This window comes from Chiroxiphia lanceolata, chromosome 17, assembly GCF_009829145.1.
Source record: "Chiroxiphia lanceolata isolate bChiLan1 chromosome 17, bChiLan1.pri, whole genome shotgun sequence".
NCBI lineage: Eukaryota > Metazoa > Chordata > Aves > Passeriformes > Pipridae > Chiroxiphia > Chiroxiphia lanceolata.
In genome coordinates, this window is record NC_045653.1 from 7,249,665 (window position 1) to 7,272,650 (window position 22,986).

Here is a 22,986-nt window from a genome sequence, read left to right on the forward strand (position 1 = left end):
ACGCCATTGGTTGGTCAGAAAGGGCGGGAAACGCCATTGGCCGGTCAGAAAGGGCGGGAAAAGCCCTCAGAGGGTTGGAAAGAGCGGGAGGAGCCCTTGGTCAGTCAGGACAGGTGGGGAAAGCACTCAGTCAGTCAGGAAGGCCGGAAAAAGCTGGTCGTTGGTCAGAAACGGTGGGAAAAGCCGTTGGTTGGTCATAAAGGGTGGTAAAAGCCCTCCGTTGGTCAGGACAGGTGGTAAAAGCCCTCAGTTGGTCATAAAGGGCGGGAAAATCTCTCAGTCGGTCTGGAAGGGTGGGAAAAGCCCTCAGTTGGTCAAGAAGGGCAGGGAAAACCCTCAGCTGGTCAGGAAGAGTTGGAGAAGCCCTTGGTCAGTCAGGAAGGGTTGAATGAGCCCTCGGTCAGTCAGGATGGGCAGGAAAAGCCCTTAGTTGGACAGGATGGGTGAGAAAAGCTCTCAGTTGGATAGGATGGGTAGGAAAAGCCCTCAGATGGACAGGACAAGCAGTGCCAGCTGCTGCTTGTTAGAAATGGAAGGAGAAGCCCTCAGTTGGTCAGTCAGGAAGGGCGGGAGAATCTTGACCTTGGCTGCTACAGAAAATTTCTGCCTTTTCTCTCTGCCCCTGGTTTGAGCTCGGATCATGAGTTTTACGTCCAGCATGCAGAAAGAGCAGCTTCTAACTTCTGTGGTAACCTCTTTTGTCTCTTGTTAGCATGGCTGCATCCCTTCCAGAGGAGCTGGATTGGTCTGTGCCAGCCGTCATGGGGGAGCACAGTGTGTGCTCCACTGAAGTACCAGCTGGGAACGAGGCCAACTTCAGGGAAACAACTCTGTCTGGACGTGACAGCCACGTCCCCAGGTAAAATATGTGGAAAATAGCACCTGTACTCTCTTCCTGTGATAATGCTTAAGTAGGTATCACACAACTGCACAGAATGGGCTGGTGCTAATGCAAAAAACATACTCCCCTACAAAAACAAAGGGCCTCTCATGCTGCAAATGGAATCTCCATTCCCTCAGATCTCTCTAAAATGTCTGTGGCTACAGCCAGAAATCGAGAAAACCGTGACAAAATCAGTATACTGAATTACACCAACAAAAAACACTCATCAATTTTTAAGGAGTCTTTCTGCACACAGTATATCAGCCTCAAAGGATAGAACAGACTAGGAGCATCATCAAGGTATTTTAAAAAGAAAAGGCTAGATGATGATGATGATGATAAAAGTTCTTGGTCTCTGGCAGGGTATGGAAAGCTCATGACTTTAGAGATGCACAGTTCTAAGTTTTGGAGAGTGTTGCTTTATTACCTTGCAGATTTTTATTTGTAACTGTTTCTTTTGGGCATTTATAGCTTTTGCTTGCTAAAGATGCTACAGTATTAATCTTTTACACTATTTGTGTTGAAGATCAGTTCTTGTTTTATACAGAAACAAGTATCCACTCGTGCTGCAACCTGTTAGAAGTGATCAGGCAAACCCTGTGAGTTGTGCAGCACCTTCTCCTTCTCTGCTCACATGTCACTGTTGACTAAACCACAATGAATTTTAAGTAGGCATACTTGGCCAGTGTTGCATGTTTGCTTATTAAAATTCAGATAATCTCTGCAAAAGGGGACAGAATATCAGCCGGGAGTACCCAAAGACTTGCTGTCCTCTTCCTCTTATTTTACATTTTGCATATTGCATATGACATTTACAACTTCTGTTGGCTGACAAATTAGGAAACTGAGATTGGAACAGAAACCTGGACTTTCAAATTCTGCAGCAAACCTGGAAGTACATGTGGAATATTAAGACACTTACAGTGGACAGAACCAAATGAATAAGTAAAATATTTATGAGTATGAAAGCAATAACATGGTTTAGATTTCCTACCTGTTCTTTCATCTGTCTGCCCATACAGATTTTTATTGTCATCAACACTAATTTGTGTGGTGTTGGAGCTCTGCACCAGAGTCAGCTTTGCTTACCTGTTTTACCTCTTGTTGCATGGCACATTGAGCTCACCAGCCAACCATTTCCTCTGTGCTTAAAAGAATTTCTATTTTGGATATGACAGGGAGATGTACGATTTTGAATTTGGGGGAAGAGACTAGGAGTCTGAAATTTAGGGAGTCTTGGAACTAATTCCAAAGCTATTATACAGTAGAAAATTAATTTATATATTGGCTGCATGAGCAGGCCTTCTTGTACCATCAACACTGCAAATGCTTCACTGTTTTACCTTTTGGAAAGTCATTAGTCTCTCTGTCTCCAAATTTATTCATCTGAAAAACAGGAGAAAACTTACATCGTGTTTCTTGAACAGTTCAATATTAGCAGACAAAAATGTTAGTAATACCATCAGGCTTTTTTAAGTACAGATACTATTATGACTAACATTTTAAAATAAAAGGTTAATACTCTCCAGAAATTGCTCTAAAAAATAATTATAATTCTGTTTCAGCAGAATGGGGAATATGTGGAAGCTGAGCTACAAAATGGAAGAAATATGGTCAGCTGATAGAGGGGAGCCTTAGTGACAATTCATTGTTGTTTAAGGAGACTCAGCCCAGCTTTAAAAATCATTGCTGATGTTGTAATGGGATAATTCATTTTGTGTGGCCTGTGCTGGTATTGGCTCATCTTTTCTCAGTGTATTACTTAATGACAAAATCGGACTTTGCTGATAAAACTTTGAGCTAAAATAAGTTCTGTATAACCCTTAATTCCTACCTAGACTTGTGACAGTGTATAGTACACTTGTAATTTTAAGGACAGCTGAAGTGTTGGAGTCAGATTGCTTATGAAAATAAAAAGCATCTGTCATAACACTCAAACCAGGCCAAGGTTTTGCTGTAAGGGATCTGCTGCAAGGTTACTTTGTCTTTTTAGGTGAAAGATCCAGATTTTATTCTCTTCATGGTGTGTCTGTCGAGACTGAGCCTTCTTATAATTAGAACCCTTAATACTTTGTTCAGGGCAGCAGATCAAAAGTTAATGTGCAATGGTACAACAGGAAGTGTTTGTGCTCTTGAACACTTTTTAAATTTACAGCATTTAAAAAAAACTTTGCTGAAATCACAGCCAAAGCCAATATTACATCATTTATAGTAAAACATTAATCATTAGTCACAAACCAGCCGCTTGGTCTAAAAGTTCAGCTGGTGAAAAAATTTGATGGTTTCAGGATTGAATAGAAATCTACTTTAAATTGTGTCCTCAGTCATGCATCTGGAATGGAAAGGCAAAGGTTTTAGGAAAACTGAGCAAAACAAATTAAAAAACAAAAGTGTTCTTCCACATTTCTGAAACAAATGGATGCTGAAAGCAGATTTAGCTTCCATGATTTTTGTAAGAGTGGGGATACTTGATCAAAACTCAAAGTAGAATGAGATGTTATCATATGATCTGTATCATTAATTGTCTTGGTTTCAGTTCTGAAGTTCTTGAAGCAATAGAAAATGTTATTCAAGGTGTACTTCAAAGCTTGGCCCAAAAAAAAGCACCTGTTCTCACCGTGGCAAACAGAACAGACTGGAGGAACATAGAGTAAGTAGTATGTATTTTAAAGTTCTACCTTCTATTAATATAAATGCCATGAATATAAATTTGATTATATAACTTCCAGAAAGGTTAATCATACGCAGTTCTGTAAGTATTAGAATCAATAAATAATTTGACTTCTTAAGAAGTAATGAACAAATAAAACATAAATGCTTAGTAACCACTCCTAACAGGCATCGTGTATTAAATAATAGCAGACCACAGCATAAGGGAGAATGTAAAACCACTGTAATAGGGGTTGGACAGGAAAGGGAGGTACTGTAAACAGTCATTTTCTGGAAGCAGTAGAAACCAGAAATGATATGTTTTGTTTGAGTGAAAAAACCTGTTTGGGGCTGGAAGAAATTACTAGCAATTCCATCCTCCAAACCCATTCTGTGCTTTCTTTTTTCTTTTTCTCTGCTTTTCCTCATGGTATCTTATTTCTTAAAATGGTAGTGATAAACTGAGCTTTTTATTCTTCAGAGAAGCTGCATCTCCCTCTTCCCACTGTGTTTCTTACCTGTGTGGTGTGTTCTAAGTTAATCACCAGCCAAATAAAGCAAACCAAGTTTCCAATATGTTATCTAAATTTCAGGTCTTATGCCAGCTTATCTAAACAGGATTAGAATAAAAGCAACCTGTCCTCCTTTACAGCACACTCTGTGATTTGTAGGAAAGTGCTTATGCAACAGTATTTTTCCAAGGAGCTCATTCAACCTGGGAATCCCCAATACTGGGAGATTAACTGCCCTCTATAATACAGAAGCAAAAGAATAAAGGAAGACACAAATCTATCTCTGGCCTTGTAACAGCTCTGGACATCAGTGGGTTAAATAATATTCAGATTGATGCGATTACAGAGGTGCTTGTAAGTGGACACATTACAAAGATTTAAGGGGGAGGAAGCACAGCAAACTTCCCAGGTGTAACACTTTGGTGGAACACTCATTTAATGAGAACAATAAACTTCTGCCAATCAAAAAACCTGAGGGGCCTGAAGGTAATCAGTTAACTGAAAGGCTTGTGTGTTCCAGGGAATTTAATGGTTTGTGTCTTGATAGTTTGACAAAAATGTTTCACTCAGATGTCTGTAAAATTAAAATACTATAACAAAGTTATGCAATTTTTGGCAGTCTTCAGGGAAATGGCATTCCAGGCTAGAAAAACAAATGTGAGCCTTTAGTTGCCATCAGAACACATATGAGGAAAAATGTTCAAATTAAAACAAGATCACAGTATGTTAAAAATAAGACTCATCAATCACATTAAAAAAAAAAGCGGAACTATTATTTCTGGTGGAGAAATATAATCTCAGATATGTATTTCCATTGAGCAGTGACCTATATCCCACTTTAATACAGTTCAGGAAGATTAAAATAACAATAGATAACCAAATAAAAATAAAATCAGGATGCCAAAATATAATATGAATGGCAGAAAACACAATCGGTGGGGCATTATTTTTCTTTTTTAGGCAGCTTTCTCATACCCAACCCTATTCCAGCTGGAATGTGCTGGGCAGGAATGAGTAGAACAAGAGAATGATTTCATGTTTGACATGTTCCTTGTAAACATTTGTAGACGCCCAGAGAGGTATTTACCTGAGAATGAGGTCAATCAGTGAGAATGCCAAGCCTTAGGTAGTACAATCGCTTTTCATTTTCCAGTTTTATCTTTTCAGAAATTAAAAAAAAAAACTAAATACATAAAAAATTCCCAGTAGTGGAATAAAGATTTTATAGAAAACTCCTCTGCTCGAGAAAGCAGAGTCCTAGGAAGAACTGGAGTGGTCCGGGTTTAACCTGGGAGCAGCTCAGCCAAGTCTTGATTACAGTTTTCCTCTTCTTCTGTTACAATGTAGAGAGCAGGCAATGGTAAAGCACAAATACCTTTTAAATGTTGCACTACAAAGGCAATAAAGTTACTTTAAAGCTGGCAGGCAGAGGCTACAATGGGTTGTGCCTTCGGGTTTGTGCAGCGTGTGCGCTCTGCCACCCAAAGGACGCACGAAGCAAAACCTTCGACAAACAAACTGAGAAACATGATGTGGTTTTCGATGAAATTACAGCCATTATACCACGAGTATTTTTAATAGTACACACAAAACTATGAAATGAAAAGGAGTGCTTTAAAGTTAGGACTGCCATATTATAAGGCACTAAAACAATGTTCTGTAAAATAATGAAGTGTCCTTAAGAAAATAGCTGATTCTTTTGGTGAAATGTGCATCTTCACACATGAAACAATGAAGCATGAAATGGTGGAGCCCATTTAGATTAAAAAGCTCTTTAGAGGACAGGATGGGCCACCTTTCTGTTTCCAAAAGTTAATAACAGAGTATAATTGAGTTCTTCTGAAAATAATTTAAGGGCATAAACTAGATAATGTTATTGTCATCTGAAATAGTAACAGCTTTTCATACATTCTGCGTCAGAAAGTCACTGTGTCAGACTTGATTTCTGCTGTTCTAATAATGGTTCACATTTTTTCCTGTCATTTATTCCTTTGTTTTCCTGTTAAAAAGTTATTGATGCTGATATATTAGTGGTTCTAAACATAACTTAAATATTTTTCTTGTCTCTACTTTTGTCTGGAAACTTGTATGTTTTATGCTTAAATTCAGTCTTGAAGCATCTCGGGAAACTCTTTCCTGCCTTTTTTCCTTTGGCCACTCTAACTCCACCCAAGCTGATGGTTTCTATGCTGAGTCTGAAAATAGCCCTGGAGTATTTGATCATAGGAAAGGGGTCTGAGGCTGAATTACCTTGCAGGCAACAATTTACATGTATTCAGTGAGTTTACATTGTATTTGTTTGGAATGTGTCAGGTTTAAAGATTCTGTAGGTCTACAGATGATACCACGTTGTACTACAAAACAGATAAGAAGTGACTGCCCTCAATCAGCACCAAGATTTGGTAAGTTAAAAAAAAGTCCAAAAGAAGAATTCTTGGGGTTTTGGTTTGGGGGTTTTCTTTGTATTGTGGTTCAAAACTTTGTAAAAAAAAAAAATAATTAAAATATAATGCACTGCAGTTTATAATTGTGTGGCTGATATAACCTGATACTATGACCAGCCCTTCAGCTTTTCTCTATTAAATTATAGTGAGTGACAGTGAAATTAATACAATATTCTTAGAGTTTTTCCCCTCTCTGAATGAATATTAGCTGAAGGCATATTCAAAAGGTCTTAATGTAAAAACATCACCCTTCTTCAAAAAGCTGGCTAGGAAAGGAATCTTGGAATACAGACAATAAGGTCATTTCTTTTTCTAACTCAGTCATTTAATTTCTTGGCCTGGACATCAGGGCATACATTCCCTCACTTAACTCCATCATATTTTTTCTCATTATGCTAGAAATTACTGAGTCTATTGATTAGTACAGTCTCTCTGTATTTTCACAGCACATTAAAATTTCACTTTTATTTATGGGTGAATAAAAAGACAAATGATTATATAATCACTTCAGAAAATTGATATTTTGTAATTTTTTTCCCCAGCTCTTATGCTCAAAATATTATCTATGATCTATAAGATGGTGCAGAGCAATACTTATGCAACTAAAAGGTAACAGACTTAATTTCTGGCATTTCAAATAAAGCTGTATTTTAAGTATGCTTCTGTGCAAAACAGCCTCCAGGATGCAAACCTGTAGGATTCCTGCACAAAGAATGTTTTAGGTTGATCTGATTGATGATGCTCTTTATAGATTTCTCATGAGCTTGCAGCTGCTTCAGGATTATCATTGCAAATACAAAATTTTGTCTTGATAGAGATATATATTATTCAGATACTCTGCTGTTTGGTAGCCAAAGTGCTGTGGACAGTATAATCAATGACATTTCCTGCATGCTTAAGATACCCCGGAGAAGTCTGCATATAGTAAGTGGCCTCTTATAAATGTTTTTGTCATTATTTCCGAATCTTAAAGATTAAACTGAAAAGGGGAAGTATCGTGAAAAGTTATCAGTGGGAATTACATTACAAATTACAAAATAAAAAGTGTCATTAATGAAAACGAAACCTAATTATGGTTTGTCCTGGCGCTCAAAGGGATTCTTTCTTCACAGAAAATTCATAGAGTTTATTTGGTGGACAAACTGCCAGCTAAAATCACAGAGGCTTTTGCTATTATCTAGGGAAGGCAGTGCTTAAACTTTAGAGTGCAAGGCACCTGTTTAGCAGTTTGTACTCAAATGATTTGCTAATTTGGGGGCTAAATGAAAATTAAAATATATCAGAAACGTAACAACCAATCAAATTCACTTGTATCTCGTGCCTTACAAGGGTTCCTTCACATCTAAAATTATTTATTGTAAGTATGCCTTGATGTGCATGATAACAACAACATTGCTTAGTGTTTAAGGGGCTGATGGCAGTTGATCACTGCTTAGTCCTGGTCAGGATTCTTTTCAGAAATTTCTTGTTTTGCCTGTGCAATGTGACAGCCTGTAACTTTCCATTTACTGTATACAACTTCCTATTTTTTCCAGCTGTCTACAACTAAAGGTTTTGTTGCTGGTAATTTAAGTTACACTGAGGAAGATGGTACAAAAGTGAATTGTACCTGCAGTGCAACAGTATGTATCATAAAACAGAAACAGTAATTCATAGCATCTGCCTTTACAAGATAGTTCTTGTAGTTTAGGTCACTGTACACATTTATTACACAATTCTGCCACAATAGATTGGCTTCTGGCAAAAGTGGTTTAAGATGAGGTTCAGCTGACCTAGTCCTGAAAGATTTCTTATAGCCATGCAGAGTATGAAGGCAGCAGTAGAACTCAGACTTGCTGACCACTGCCACAATTTTCTAGAAAATGTGTTCTCTGTAAGCCTAAGTGGCTCATTCCAAAAACTGAAAGATAACCTTAGCTGCCCATTACACTTTGTAAGCAGTGCCTTGTTATTAATGCTCTCCTGCAGCTCTTCATACTTTTATTTGCTGAGTTCTTCCACCCTGGCACCGGAGGTGATTCAGCAGTCAGAAGTAAAAACAGACCACACACTTCAATATATACATATTCTTTTGCCAAGTTCTTCCTCCAGTTCCTGTTTTCTCATCCATATGCTTGCCAGATTGAGCCAATCCTAATAGGAGATGCAAAGTAAACACTACTATGTCTTCAAGCTCTGGCTCCAAAATACGTATAAAATCAGGTTATAGGTCAATAAAAGGAAGGATTTAATTCTTGAATATTTTAAATTTGTATTAAATTATCTGTCTTCACACCAAGCAGACATTTTTTTTCTGGCTAAGACAGATAAAAATTAGTCAGGTTATTGTCATTATCTGTCACACCCATATGATGAACAATCTCCTGCCATAGTTTTGAAAAGCATCTTGTCATGACAGGGGGACTCCTAGAGAATGACACAACAGAGCAGGATATGAATGGCTGAATAGGCTCATAAAAAGGTGAAAATGTCAAGATTGATCTTGTATATGCAAGATGAATGGTTGTTTCGAGATGTAATTGTGTCCTTCATTACCTAATGCTGTTATTTTAAAATATATCATTTTTCTCTATTTAAAATGATTAATCTCATTTGTGTTGTTTTAGGCAGTCTCTGTGTCATCTAATGTTCAAGGAATTAAAAGTATCCTTTGAGCAAGAACTTTCATCATAGACTGAAAAAATAAAGTAAAAACAAAGATTATTCCAAGTTAAACAATGTTCTGGTAAATTTTTCTTTGCTTTTTGGCTCGGAAATTGAGTCATGATCACTGCTTTTGGCTCCAGAGCAGGTATTTCAGAGCAGTTAAGTTTTAATTGATTGGTATGATGGATCACTTTGCATGCAGCTAGCCTTAACAGAAAAGATTTAATCTCACATGCCAAATTTGTGTTAATTGTAGAAAAAGATGCAACTTTTCAGAGGCTCCTGGATGATGACTTCTTCAACAAAGTGTCCCCATGTATCATGGTTACGGTATGCATCTTACATTTCATATCCTCCAGCTAGACCTAATTTAAGTAATACTTCAGTATTGTAGAGGTGCTCAAACTTGGGCAAAAGGCCAAAATAAAATTAATGTGAAGCATATATAACAATAATTTTAAAAATTTTATTATCCTCATAGAAGTATGAAATATATGTTCTAAATACTTGTTTCCTCCAAACATCTCCTTAGAGCTTGGTAGCTTATCAGCTTCCTGTGCTGCTGCAAAGTCTCAGAAAGGCTCAACTGCTGAGTGACCTTTTGTCCTTCAGGATCCAAGGTTTAGCAAACCCAAATGAAACAGAATTGGTTGATTTTGGATTGTACTGAAGGAGCTATGGAGCCAGGAGAATTAATAGGAATGTGTAAACTCAATATGCATACAATGAGAAAAACACATTTCCCCACACCTGAAAGAGAGAAACACTTCTCCTATGCTGCATATCATTCTGTTTTAGTCAGTCATAGCAAGAACTTGTTTTATATTGTTCCATTAGTGCCATAAATATTATTTTGAGATGAAAAAGTGGCCTTCCTACACCAGCTTATACAGACATTAGGGTACCTCTATACATCAGCTCCCAGACCTTACAAATTTACTCCTTGAACAGAGGAATGTCTGATACTTCTACAGTGCCCACAACCCAGAACACCTGCCAGGCTGCTCCCAGCCCATCCCTCCCTCCTCACAGAGCCAAAATAGAAGCATAGAACTCTCCCTGCAAAACAGCTGCTGGAGAAATGTTTCTGCCAGCACTTTCTTTGTTTGTTTGCTTGCATGCTTTTAAATGACAAATGTAAACACATATGTAGCCAGATGTTGTTTTTGTTAGTCTAAAACTGTTTGCTTTTATTTTATTTCTTTAGGGAAGAGGTGTACCAGATCTTAATACACGACTGTTGGTCAGGAAGCTCTGGGATTCTTTTCAAATTCCTGTTTTCAGCCTTATGGATGCAGATCCACATGGTAAATCTGTAGAGGTTCAGTGGTATAAAAGGAAAGCAAAGTTTGCTTAGAATGTCTTTTCTCACTCTTATGGGAAGGTTCTGAGAGCCCAGAAATCCAACACAATCAGAAGGTTCTGTATTTACATTGATCTCACGTGAAATTAGGAAAATTAATGCAAAATGAGAAGCAGCTGCTCAAAGCAAGAGTATTAAGAGATATGGATTAGACAGGATAAAGAAAGACACCTCTGATGATAAATGTTGGACAATGTTTAAAAGAGCTGCTTATTCTTGGGTTTGAATTGACTATGCATAGACAGTGTGAAGCATTTAACTGTGTGAAGGTGACTTATTATGCTCAAATTCTGATTATTTTGACATACTCTAAAAATATTTGTAAGCCATAAAGAACCTCACTAATCACAAAGCCACAACTGTTATGCCATAAAATTGAATTAGACAGTCTCCTTAAAAATGCCCAGTGTGCAGATTAACAGACACTTGATTTTTGGTATTCTGCAACCCAGGTGTAGAAATAATGTGCGTCTACAAATACGGATCTGTGGTGAGTATATTTTTTCCCCTTCAAGTACATTGTTTTGTAGCCCAGCCTGGAAGCTGGAAGGTATGAAATGCTATAACCTTTGTTAGGAAGCTTGTTTTGTTCAGTTACAGGCCAACAGGTGTATCAAATGAAACTAGAATATGCTGTGATCATTACGAACAATGGAAGTATTCCTTTATACAACATGAAATTTGCTTGGCTGTAGGGTGCTGTAGATGACAAAAGTTTTCATGGATTCTAAAAGCAACCTGACAAAATCAAGTAGTACACCACTACCAGTTCTGGCTCAGAAAGTTGGAGTCACAAACCACTGGGAGCAGGGAGAGTATTCTGAGAAGTATCATTACCTTGTTATTTGTTTTTACACTTTTCCGTAAGATGTTTGCTGTAGCCATGATATGGGGCCAGATGAACCTTTGTCTGGGTTATTTTTATATGATGTGGTACTTTACAGCAGAAAATATAAGAAATTTCCAGTTTTGATTGTCATTGCCCTCTTGGCTAATTTTTTTTTTTTTTTGCAATCAGTCACATATTGACTGTAAAAAACAAACTGTTCGGACTAGACCAGCCTAAACTGCACTAGTCTAGAACCTGTCCTAGGCCAAAGGGTGCCAATTTTATCAAAGGAGGTGGTTCCTGGCAAGGGGACATGATAAACTTCAGTTGCACTGTGCTCTCCTATACTGAGAATGAAAATTCCCACTTGTCTTTGTAATACAACCTGACCATGACCTTGTAAGGCATATATCTCAAATAACTTACACTAAAAATCACTGAGTGTTATAGCTAACCTTTCTTGTTTTAGTCAATGTCTTTTGAGGCCCATCATCTCGCTGTTCCATCTATAAAGTGGCTTGGTCTCCTTCCATCTGATCTCAAGAGGTCAGTAATTCCCCAAAGAAACAGAAGTGTTCGTCTGGTTCATAGACAGCAAATGCAATCTGACTTACTGCACAAATATCCATTTAAATCCATTATTCTTTTCCTACATTATTTTGGCTTAATATAAAGAAATAAGCTGGAAAAAATATATTTTTAAGTGTGTGAGGAAATCTAAGAACTTTATTTTCTTTTCAGATTAAATATAAGTAAAGATGCCCTGATTCCATTTACAAAACAAGATCAAAATAAGTTGGCAAGTATACAGAAGAGACCTTACATTGCTTGTCAGCCACTGTGGAAAAAAGAAGTGTGTATAAACCTACTGTTTCCTGTTTCTTCCTCCCCACAGGACAAATCCTATGTCTGACAAGCAGAACCAGTAAGGTTTTGCAGCCCTAAAAGAAGGCAAGATTGGGAAAGCCCTGGGATGTCTCTCTGAACCAGGGGGACTCAATGGCTCTCAGAAGCATTTTAAGCTCTCCTGCCATAACTGCTTAAAGCAGTTCCTTAGTCAGTACTAGACCTCTAATCTTGGCTGTAGCTTTTAAAATATAAATATCTCAATTCAGGCACATATTGTGTGAAATGGTTAGAATGGAAGAAAAGGGGTTGTGTACCTCCTCCTTCCTGTTGATACTCATAAGTTGTGTTCCTGTGAGTTGCACACAAGAACATACAATAAATAATCAATAATCTCAGCTCAGTGACAGGGGCTTTGCAGCACCATTTCCAGTCATACTGACTTTACAGTTTTACATGCACATCCAGTGAGTGTAATTCTTACTTAAATTCTTACTTAACCCCGGATCACGGTGTTACAGCATCACACATTAATTTTTTTCCTTTTTTTTTCTTTTTTTTTTTTAAGCTGGAAATGATGGCAGCATCTAAACTGAAGGCGGAAATTCAAGTTCTAACTTCTCTCTCACAAGATTACCTTTCCAGAGTCTATTTACCAAACAAACTGCAATTTGGTGGATGGATATGAGCACTGTTTTGCAAATGAAATGCTTTTCTATATATTGATTTGTTTTGTTGACTGCTCTTAGAGAAAAACCCTGCAGAGACAGAGGGGTATCTGTCAGCTTCTTGTAAGGTTTCTGTATCACTGTATCTAGATTACAATTTTCTCTTTTTGCAGAATACTGCTGCTTCCATTCTATGGTTTCTGCGGTGTAAAAGTGCCAAATGCCACGATACACACAGAAAAGATAATGAAATATGTTGTTTCTTGACAGAAAAATGTTAAGTTTAAAAATGTATCCAAGAATTGCTTTGCCTTCTGTCTTAAAGCACAAGGTGATGCTGTACTAAGCTTTTTATTTTTGAAGGGAGTGAAAGACTTGGTTAAGAATTTATTGTATGTGACTCCTTTTGGATATTGTTTTAAGTATAACATGGTGGGGGTTTGTGTTCACTGTAAATTCAGACCAAAAAAGTGAGAGAGAATTCTTTATTACTGCATGTCTCAAGCAGCTATAAATGTTCCAGCAATCAAATTTCTATCTGTCTTCCATGAATAAGTAAAAAAGCAGATGTTACTGATTAAGAATTTAATAAACAGTCCTGTTAATGATGCACATCATAACAGAATCCCTTGTTCATTTTATTTATTTAGTTGGCTCTAATACAGTAAAAAGGAGCAGAAAACTGTGGTGATTAAAGTGTACGATAACTTTTATGTGAGGAAGGCAGATTGACTGTCCAGAAAATAGTTCCAAAACTGTCCTAGAGAGTTGCCAGCACAGATCTTACAGACAGTATTTCAGTATATTTACCTAGTTGGGGTTTTTTACTGCTCTTCCACCAGTATTAAATTCGAATTTAAATTCCTTTTTATTTACTGCACAGTAGCAGTGTTACAACTGACAGTGATGGCTGGTGTCCAGTGTGAACCCAGGGAACACAGGGATAATCCAGCGGCAGGAAGGTCAGGTCAGGAGCTGTTGTGTGTTTGGCCTTGAGGAAGGATTTATCTGCATGAGAATGAGTTTCTGGAATAGCTGGGGCAGCATTCAACCAAAGGTTTAATGCTGTTTGAAACGAAACAGGTGACATGACACAAGCACAGAACAGAACGTGCTGACTTGGAAGGGACCCACAAGGATCCTCGAGTCCAACTCCTGGCCCTGCACAGGCCCATCCCCAAGAGCCACACCATGTGTCATCCAAACACTCCTTGAGCTCTGTCAGCCTTGGTGCTGTGCCCACTGCCCCGGGGAGCCCGGTCAGTGCCCTCCGTGGGAGATCCCTTCTCCCGATACCCGACCCAACGCTCCCCTCGGGACGGACCCGTTGCAACGGCCCCGCCCCGCGCGCCCAGGGCGCAGCCGCGGCCCCGCCCAGCGGCGCCTGCGCAGGGAGGAGCGGCCCGGCCCGTGCGCGCCGCTGGGTCCCGTCGCTGAGGGCACGGCCCGAGCGGGCCCCGCTCCGGTGGGTCACGGGGAGGGGGAGAGCGGCCCCGCTGCGCCGCCGGGTCAGGGGAGGGGCAGCGCAGCCCCGCTCCGCCGCTGGGTCAGGGGAGGCCCGGCCGGGCCCGCAGCGCCCGCGGGACTCCCGGGGGCAGCTCCGGCCTCCGCCGGCCGGGGACAGAACCCCTGCGGAGCGGCACGGCCTTGGTGCCCCCCGGGCGGGGCGTGAGGCAGGGGGGCAGCACCGCGGGGCGGGCTCGAGGCCAGCGGGAGGCACGGCGGAGATGGCTCTCGAGAGGGATCCCCGGCAGGGAATCCTCGGCAGGGAATCCCTCCTCCCTCCAGGCGGGAGGTGTCAGGGGTACAGCTGCGACGAGAAGTGTCCTTTTATTTATTTAACTAATTAACTAATGAATTTGGTATATCTGTACATTCCTGAGTGCTTTCCAGGGCCGCGCTGGTGTAGAGGCTGCGGTCAGACGCCCCGGGCACGCTGGAGGGCCTTGCAGAGGCTTTGCTGAGGGCCTTGCAGGGCTCGCTGAGCCTTTCCCTCCTTCACAGGGCCAAGATGAGTTTGTTCGGATCCACGTCGGGGTTCGGCACCGGCGGCACCAGCATGTTCGGCAGCACCACAGCAGATAACCACAACCCCATGAAGGTACGAGTGCCAGCCCCCGTGGGCACCACTGTTCCACTTTATGTGTTAGTGTGTCTCAACAGAGCCTAAAATTTGCTCCATAGGAGTAACAAGATCTCAGTTCACAGTCTTTCAAACGTGGCAAGTTTTGTTTTGTCTCCTGTTCTTTGTAGGACATCGAGGTAACATCTCCACCTGATGACAGCATCTCTTGTTTAGCATTTAGTCCACCCACGCTGCCGGGTAATTTCCTCATTGCAGGATCATGGGCCAATGATGTAAGTACTCACAGTCAGACGTGCAGGTGAATAATGTGGGAGCATTGGTGCCTAAATGGCAAAATGGCATCCTAAAAACTACTACCAGGGCACCTGATTATATAACTTGTTGAGGAACTCTAAAATTTGTGTCTGGTACCAAGGCACTAAGTTTGACAAAGCTGGTAAATCATCCAGTTTGACAGTGCAGCCTCAAAAAGATTCAAGTTCGTGCAACATTATTCAAGTTTGTTTGAAGTGAAGGGTGAGATCCCAGCTGGCAAAAGCAGGGAGGGAAGAGGAGTATGGGCGTGTTTTTTAACTGTTGTGTTTGATCTACTGGCTGGTGGCCTGCAGGGAGCAGCTCCTGCCCAGCTGGGGGTTAAAGGTTCTGCAGGAGAGCACGGTGAGCTGTTTCATGTTCTTAAGGTACTTTGAGGTGAAGTTGAAGTTGTGGGGTTAAGTTTTGGCTGTAGAGGTGAAAGGAACATAATCAGAGAAAATAAGGTTTCACTAGTTCTCAAAAAGGAACATAATCAGAGAAAATAAGGTTTCACTAGTTCTCAAAAAAATTACAAACCTCGGTGTTTATAATCTCACTTAATGTTGGATAAACTAAGGCTGGGACCTTCAAGACAATCTTTTAAGTTCGTGTTACTATGTTACCTCTGCATTTGCTTCTCCTGTTACAGGTTCGCTGCTGGGAAGTTCAGGATAATGGACAGACAATTCCAAAGGCTCAGCAGATGCACACAGGGCCTGTACTAGATGCCTGCTGGAGTGATGTATGTTCCTGTTTAAAATACACAGTTTTTACCAAAACTCTAAAAAAATTGGCACGTGGTTTGCAGGCAGATGAGTGCCACGTGTAGATACAGCCCATGGTTGTTGTATAGATTTACATTGCTGTAAATGTGTGCTAAGTGTGTCCTTGTGGGATAGACTGACATGGGCTTAAGAAGGTTAAAAGTGAATTTAAAAGCTAAGAGTGTATTTTAAGCTAGATAAAACCTAGCACTGTTTGCTCTTTTATGACATACAGGCATAAATAAATGTCCATTTTTGTGCTGCTTCTTCATCTTGCAATCCCAGTATGTGTATATAGATGTTACACTATTATTAGAAGGGACTAAGACTCAGCAGTTTTCTGACAGATACTTCACAATAGAACCAGTTAATCTCTTGGTCCTACTCTTGTTTTTTAGGATGGGAGTAAAGTATTTACTGCTTCCTGTGATAAAACTGCCAAAATGTGGGATCTCAACAGTAATCAAGCAATTCAGATTGCACAAGTAAGCAAGCCCCAAACTATTAGGTGGTTCTTTTTACTTTTCTGATTGTATTAAAATGTACCTTTCTTAGCATTTTTATATTTTTGAGATAGTGAAGTGCACCTGAGTAGGTGATCAAAGTGATTTAAGTAACCTGTGCACCTGTTTCCTCTTGTTTCACTTAAAAGAACTTTTTCCATTGCTGCAGTGATCTCATTAAGTCACCCTGCTGCATTAGAGGGGAAAAAAAATTCAGATATCATTGTATTGACTTTCACAAATACCAGTTTTCTGCTGCAGCAATAACAGGGATCATAATTTACATTCTCAATATAGAAATTAATATCTGTTCATAGAATGTGTAATTATGGTGACCAAAATGAATTACCAGTTACGTAATTTAAGAAGAGAGTTAGTCCCTTTAATGATCACTTCTTGTATCAGATTCTCAGCCTTGAATTTAAAATCTTGCAATTAACATAGACTTTTATTAAAAAATATTGGTTTTTAGCATGATGAATAATATCCTTTATTTATAAAGTCTTGCTGTCCTTAATTTATAATTCTGCTGTGACCATTTTCCTGTGTGAGGTGACTTGGTTGTAATTCTTTGTGTCAGGACCCTTTATATTTATGTGAGTGATTTTACAGCACTAAACACAATAAGGTCATGATCAACCTTTATCCTACTTGCCATGACTAAAATCATGAATTGCTTTTCTTGCATGGATGAAAAGTGTAAATAAATACAAAAATATGAGAAGCATAAACAAGAAGTATGGCCTGTTAGATTAGTAATTGTCTGTTTGTCCTGTTTTTTTTCTTCAGCACGATGCTCCTGTGAAGACTATCCATTGGATCAAAGCACCCAATTATAGCTGTGTGATGACAGGAAGCTGGGATAAAACTTTGAAGGTATGATTTTCACCTGAACAAATGGACACAAAGTGTGCTGGTCGTTTGTGTATGAAAGCATGTATGTGAAGTGAAAATATTTTATTAAATGCAAATAGTGGAATAGCCTCACTTCACAGAATGAAACAACTTGTGCCAGTTGTGTGGCACAGGTTTTTACTGAAGTAATTTGAATCCTCAGCTCCCAGTGTAAGTTTGTTCCTTTTTCTTTTCCCATCAGTTCTGGGATACCCGTTCACCAACACCTATGATGACACTGCAGCTCCCTGAAAGATGTTACTGTGCAGATGTGGTAAGCCAGGATATACAGGAAACTGGTGTCAGCAGGATGACTGGGAGTAGGAATAAACTGGCAGATTTTGGGGCTTCTCTAGGGCAGTACTGAATACTGGTAGTATTTAATCTCTGTGTGATTTTAGTAGTAGAACATAATCTGATCTTAATTTCTCAATGGCAGTGAAAAACTGACTTGTTATGTTCAAAGATATGTCTACAAATGAACTTTGTTCTTCCTTCCCTCTAATTCCTTTAAGTTCATCAGGGTTTTCTGTGAAGTAATGGACTTCTCTGCCATACTGTTAACAAAAGTGTCTCTCTTCCAACTTGTTTTACAACCTTATCCAGGTCCATCCTATGGCAGCTGTGGCTACTGCAGAAAGGGGTTTGATAGTTTATCAGTTAGAGAACCAGCCTTCTGAATTTAGAAGAATAGAATCTCCTCTTAAACACCAGGTAAATTATAATATTTGTTATGAGTGTGTTTCTACAGATTGTTGACATTCTGGGCTTGACATTTCCTGATAAAAACAAGCACTATTTCAAAGCCAGGTTTTCTTAGTATGCCACATGACCTGGTCTGCCATTGATTTATTGCTGATTTTCATAAGGATTTAGAAATTCAAATACTATGGCCCAAATTCTCAACAGAATTTGACCCATCTCTTGACCTTGTTTGTGGTTTTGCTTTACTTTGATGTCTGTGATGTTTTGTGTCCCCATGGAAAAGAAGTTTCTCAGAATCCTTTGTGTCTTTCTCAAATTTAGCATCGCTGTGTTGCTATTTTTAAAGACAAAGTGAACAAACCAACTGGATTTGCCCTTGGAAGTATTGAAGGAAGAGTAGCTATTCATTATATCAACCCCCCAAATCCGTAAGTATTTATTAAAACATCCTTTCTGTATTGATCAGTTCACAGTAATGAATCTAAAAAGATTTTTTTTTAATTGATTTTCTATTTCCCTCCCAGTGCAAAAGATAATTTCACTTTTAAATGCCATCGCTCGAATGGAACAAACACATCAGCACCTCAGGACATCTATGCTGTAAGTATTGAACATGTGCCACTCTATCACATATACAGGGCAGTTTACACTCATTATGTAAAGCTGGATCTGAATTGTTTGTTCTCCTTGACCTTTTGTCTTGTCAAAAGTTGTCTTAGACATATATTTAAAGACCTGTCGTAGTGAAAGAGGAAAGACAAATTTTTATACTTCCCGTAAAACAAACACCAGATCAGCCTTTCATGAAATCATCAACAAGTGGAGTTGAGACTTGTTAATTTTGCAGACATTGAAACAAAACTTAATGTAGTTGTATAATGCCATTATGCATAGAATTTTTAGGTACTACAAAAAAAAGGTGATGCTTTTCTTATTGCTTTGGTGTTTTTTGTTTGGTTGGTTTTTTGGTTTTGGGGTTTTTTCTCCAAAAATATATCTGAAAACATTTTATAAAATAAGAGTTCTATCTAGTTGATGGGGTTTTTTCCTGTATATTTACTCTTTTAGGCTTTAGCACATCTGTTGTGACTGTTCCCATCACCTGTTCACACGTGTGGTGTTTTACACAGTATTTTTTGTGGTTCTGCAGGTGAATGGGATTGCATTTCACCCTGTCCATGGTACTCTTGCAACAGTGGGATCTGATGGTAGATTCAGCTTCTGGGATAAAGATGCACGGACGAAGCTAAAAACCTCAGAACAGCTTGACCAGCCAATATCTGCTTGTTGTTTCAACCATAATGGCAACATATTTGCATATGCTTCCAGTTATGACTGGTCAAAGGTAAGAAGGTTTGGACTCTCATTCATGCTTGCAGTTGACAACTGAGTCTGTCCTTGTCATGTGAGGTTTCCACTGTTTGTTATAAATAGAAGCTGGGTTTTTCTAGTTTTTAAGAGAATTTACAATGGTCACTTTGGACACCTGATGAAGTTTTAACACTGAAATTGTGCATTCTGGGGGTTTTAGCTTCAGCTGGACAAGATTGCTAAACGATGCTGTCTTGCAAATGTGGATGAGCAGAATGTAAATTCCATGATTCACAAGTGGCTGTGGTTGCTCACACACATTCTGCCCTGGGCAGTGCCCTGGGGCAGTGTGGCACCCAAACAGGTTCCCACAGATCTCTTTGAAATGCACAGCTCTGCTTCCTGTGCAGGGGAGAAAAAGCTCTGACTGTGGTTATAAACACCCCAGTGTTTGAATGCCACATACTGAATTTTCAATACAACTGAGTTAAGCTTTTTGATGGTGCTTGTTTATGTGTTTCTCTTCCAAACTTAACAATATATATTGAAGAGAATCACAACAAATATGTGGAAAATCAGTACTTCTTAATAGTTTAAGAAGGGAGGGTAGCAAGATTGAAATGTAACTGATTTCCATGGTACTTTGAGGGTAATGTTCCTTGTATTTATGACTGAAATGAATGCAGAAGTCACACAGATTAACTCAATTGCATGCCACAAAAAGCAACATTTTAATTGACTGCATTGTATCTAGTCTTCTGCCCAAAGTAAGATAACTCACCGGTGCCAGGGCAGATGAATTCTTCACTTCTAATGCTTGGGTAGACTGCAGTGGTAGAGATGCACCAGGGTATCTGTAAATCAGTATTAAGTAGTAAAACCAGTAGGTGTTAAGTACTGAACTTCCTTCCCAGAACCATTTCTGTCCATAGCGTTGGTAATTTCCAACTTACATGTTGGACTTCAGTGGCTTTATTAGCGTTTGCTCTCCCTGATTTGGATACTTGGGTCTTGAGCTGGTAATGTGGATGCAAATAGTGTCAATATGCAAAATGACATATTTGCATCTGCAGTTGGGGAAGAGATAATTTTGCAGTTGCCTGTAGAACTTGGGCTTCACTTTGAAAAGGTGTGACCTTGTGTCATTTAAAAGAGAGAAAATATAGAGTGAAGCTGGGTGACCTTTCAAGGTTTAAATAAATCATACTGAGTTTTTGTGCTGCATCTGTAAAGTAGAACTTAGAGATGTGTGGTTATTTTTTTATACTTTTAAAATGGATAAACATCCCTTAAATATTACTTATATGCACAGTTCTTATAATTGCTTGTTATAGTAAGCTCTTTCTAATCCACCAGTGTGGTCCAATATCTGGTCTTAAAGGCTTTCAAATTAAACCTTAATAAACAAAACTAATGGAATATCCATATTCTTACATTTTAAGGTTATGCTGTTATTTCTTGTTTGAAGAGAGTAAATGCAGATTACTTTTCTTTTTAGGGTCATGAATTCTATAATCCACAGAAGAAAAACTACATTTTTCTGCGAAATGCAGCAGAAGAGCTCAAGCCCAGGAATAAGAAGTAGAGTCTGACTTGTGATACTCTACTTGTTGTGTTGTTCCTGCCTCTGCTCTTTTGCCATCTGGGCTCTGTTGCACCATGGTTCAGTTGACTTTGGATCACAAACATTTAGCAGGAACTGTAAAAATTACATTAAATGTAATCTGACTTGCTGGAGAACATTTTTCAAATTAGATACTCTGATGTGTTTAAGAAAGAGAGTCTCGTAATGACATGACTTAACCACTCTCTGTTCCACAGCAATAATGAAATTGCAGCAAAATCAACATCTGGGGTAGATATTCCTGCTTTGAAGTGCAACCCTTTGTATCTATGGATTTATTTTGTTAGTACAACATTAAAATTTGTTAATTATAATAGTTCTGGAGAAGTTGTATAAATACTGTATTTTTTGTAAGTACTTGAAGAATCACCAGTAATTCTTCTCAAAGGAGGCTTGTTTTTTCTTATTAATAATTCAGGGGTTCTTTCATTGCTTTCTGGTTTTTGAAATGGAAGCATTGTCTGCTGTATGCCAGGAAGAAATGCCTTGCAAATTGTTTTCCCTCCTTTTTTCAGATGAGTAGGAAGGTATGTAAGGGGCCAACAGCAGTGACAGAAACTCAAGACAGAAGATGGGCCCAGTGCAAACTTTAGTTTTTTCTAACACTTCAGCAATGGTCACAAACTTTGAGCCACTCATGCTTATTCTAGTTCAGAGGAGAAGTTGCCAGTGGTGCCAAGTGTTAAAATGTTCAGTAGCACAAGCAAACCATTAAAGGTTTTTATTCATGACCAAACCAATGTGTGCAAAATCCTTGTGACCTAAACTGCTTGGAAACTGACACCTTTTAGCATTAATAGTTGGTTGTTCTGCATCTCTCTTAACATGATTTTGTCCTGGAACAGAGTGTTCAGGACTGAAAAAAATAGTCATTTTTGTAGTAACTAGAAAGTAGTGCTGGGGAGCTTCATCCAGATCAAAAATGCTGTGAAACAAAGCAAGTGGGTCTCTTTCTGACTTGAATCTACCACTGTTTACTTTTAACTAGTCAGTTGTATACATGCCAAAGTTTTCTTTTCAGAATTGAATGCTTATTATTCCTGTCTAACTTGTTTATTTGATAATGACTGAATAAAAAGGGGGGGCGCATGTATAGAAATACATGTCATATTGTACAAATTCTCTGTAAAACTGTTATGTTTTATTGCTTATGGTTATGGATTCATGCTGCATTTCAAATAAAATTTTTACTAAATGCTTTTTTATATTCAAAAGTTCTGTTTATAATACCATGGACAGTGTGGTGTGTTCACTTCTAGAAGCAGCTTCTTGTCCTTTTGCTGTAATTCAGAGGCATTTTCTGAAAGTCCACTCCTTTTTCTCCAGCTGGGAATGCATTTTCCAATTGCTGTTTCACTACAAATATGATTCCTGTGGTTTTGGGTGAAGGAGTTGGGAGAACTGGTGTGAAAGGTCTTTTGTTTTGTGAGAATGAATCAAGTTCCTTGGTATTTCAACAGGGATGATCTCTTCTATGTTTTTATTTCTGAAGACAATTTTTTTTTCTTGCTATCTCTACGTATTACATGGGTTTAGATTTCACATTCATGAACTGTTTGTTTTCTTTAAGGTAGGAAAGAGTTCCCAGCACTTGTATCAGTAGCTGGTCATTTCCTCAAACATTTTTTCTGTTTCTGTTGATTTTTTTTTTTCCCTAAGGTTACGATTGTTATGAAGCAATTTTTGGTCGTCAGCACATTTTTCCAGACTTCCCAGTCAAGTGAATGCCACCAAGCAACTGCAGGCTCAAGATTAGGTGGATGTGATCGTGGATGTGCAGAACTCCCACTGGTGTAAACAGGGGAGAATGGAATGTATCGTTGTTTCTTGTTTTAAAGAACCTGGTATTTTTAGTTTAAATACTCAACAGTGTGAATTGAGTGAGAGAAAATAGATTAGTTTAGCAGGTACATTTCTGTGGGAATCCCATGGAGTCGAACCTATGTAAGTGGACACTAAAGCCAG

At 38.9% G+C, this 22,986-nt stretch overlaps 2 protein-coding genes across 7 annotated transcripts; both read left to right on the forward strand.

Moving 5' to 3' along the window:
- Positions 1–34: 34 nt before the first annotated feature.
- Positions 35–13,457, forward strand: SPO11 (SPO11 initiator of meiotic double stranded breaks). 6 transcript variants are annotated; one of them, XM_032705238.1, is made up of 14 exons: positions 35–113; positions 713–859; positions 3,420–3,533; positions 6,358–6,446; positions 7,031–7,097; positions 7,304–7,412; positions 8,024–8,110; positions 9,095–9,131; positions 9,355–9,464; positions 10,342–10,441; positions 10,950–10,987; positions 11,796–11,872; positions 12,068–12,179; positions 12,741–13,457. In XM_032705238.1, exons 2-14 carry the CDS (start codon positions 714–716, stop codon positions 12,858–12,860), a joined length of 1,206 nt encoding a protein of 401 aa, XP_032561129.1. In that variant the 5' UTR covers positions 35–113; position 713; the 3' UTR covers positions 12,861–13,457. The 6 variants fall into 6 exon arrangements, with proteins under 6 accessions (XP_032561129.1, XP_032561131.1, XP_032561130.1 ...); XM_032705240.1 differs by having other exon boundaries at positions 63–99; XM_032705239.1 differs by having other exon boundaries at positions 83–173.
- A 760-nt stretch (positions 13,458–14,217) lies between these two features.
- Positions 14,218–22,228, forward strand: RAE1 (ribonucleic acid export 1). The gene is made up of 12 exons (XM_032705102.1): positions 14,218–14,305; positions 14,845–14,941; positions 15,094–15,198; positions 15,870–15,962; positions 16,383–16,469; positions 17,277–17,363; positions 17,584–17,655; positions 17,988–18,095; positions 18,408–18,514; positions 18,611–18,686; positions 19,237–19,431; positions 20,896–22,228. Exons 2-12 carry the CDS (start codon positions 14,852–14,854, stop codon positions 20,980–20,982), a joined length of 1,107 nt encoding a protein of 368 aa, XP_032560993.1. The 5' UTR covers positions 14,218–14,305; positions 14,845–14,851; the 3' UTR covers positions 20,983–22,228.
- Positions 22,229–22,986: the final 758 nt, after the last annotated feature.

Coding starts and splice junctions, on each gene's coding strand:
- SPO11 (XM_032705238.1), top strand. CDS start 714: ATGGCTGCATCCCTTCCAGAGGAGCTGGATTGGTCTGTGCCAGCCGTC. Junction 9,465..10,341: donor CCCCATGTATCATGGTTACG/GTATGCATCTTA, acceptor TTATTTCTTTAG/GGAAGAGGTGTACCAGATCT. Junction 11,873..12,067: donor CTTCCATCTGATCTCAAGAG/GTCAGTAATTCC, acceptor TTTTCTTTTCAG/ATTAAATATAAGTAAAGATG.
- RAE1 (XM_032705102.1), top strand. CDS start 14,852: ATGAGTTTGTTCGGATCCACGTCGGGGTTCGGCACCGGCGGCACCAGC. Junction 18,515..18,610: donor TATATCAACCCCCCAAATCC/GTAAGTATTTAT, acceptor TTTCCCTCCCAG/TGCAAAAGATAATTTCACTT. Junction 19,432..20,895: donor CCAGTTATGACTGGTCAAAG/GTAAGAAGGTTT, acceptor TTTTCTTTTTAG/GGTCATGAATTCTATAATCC.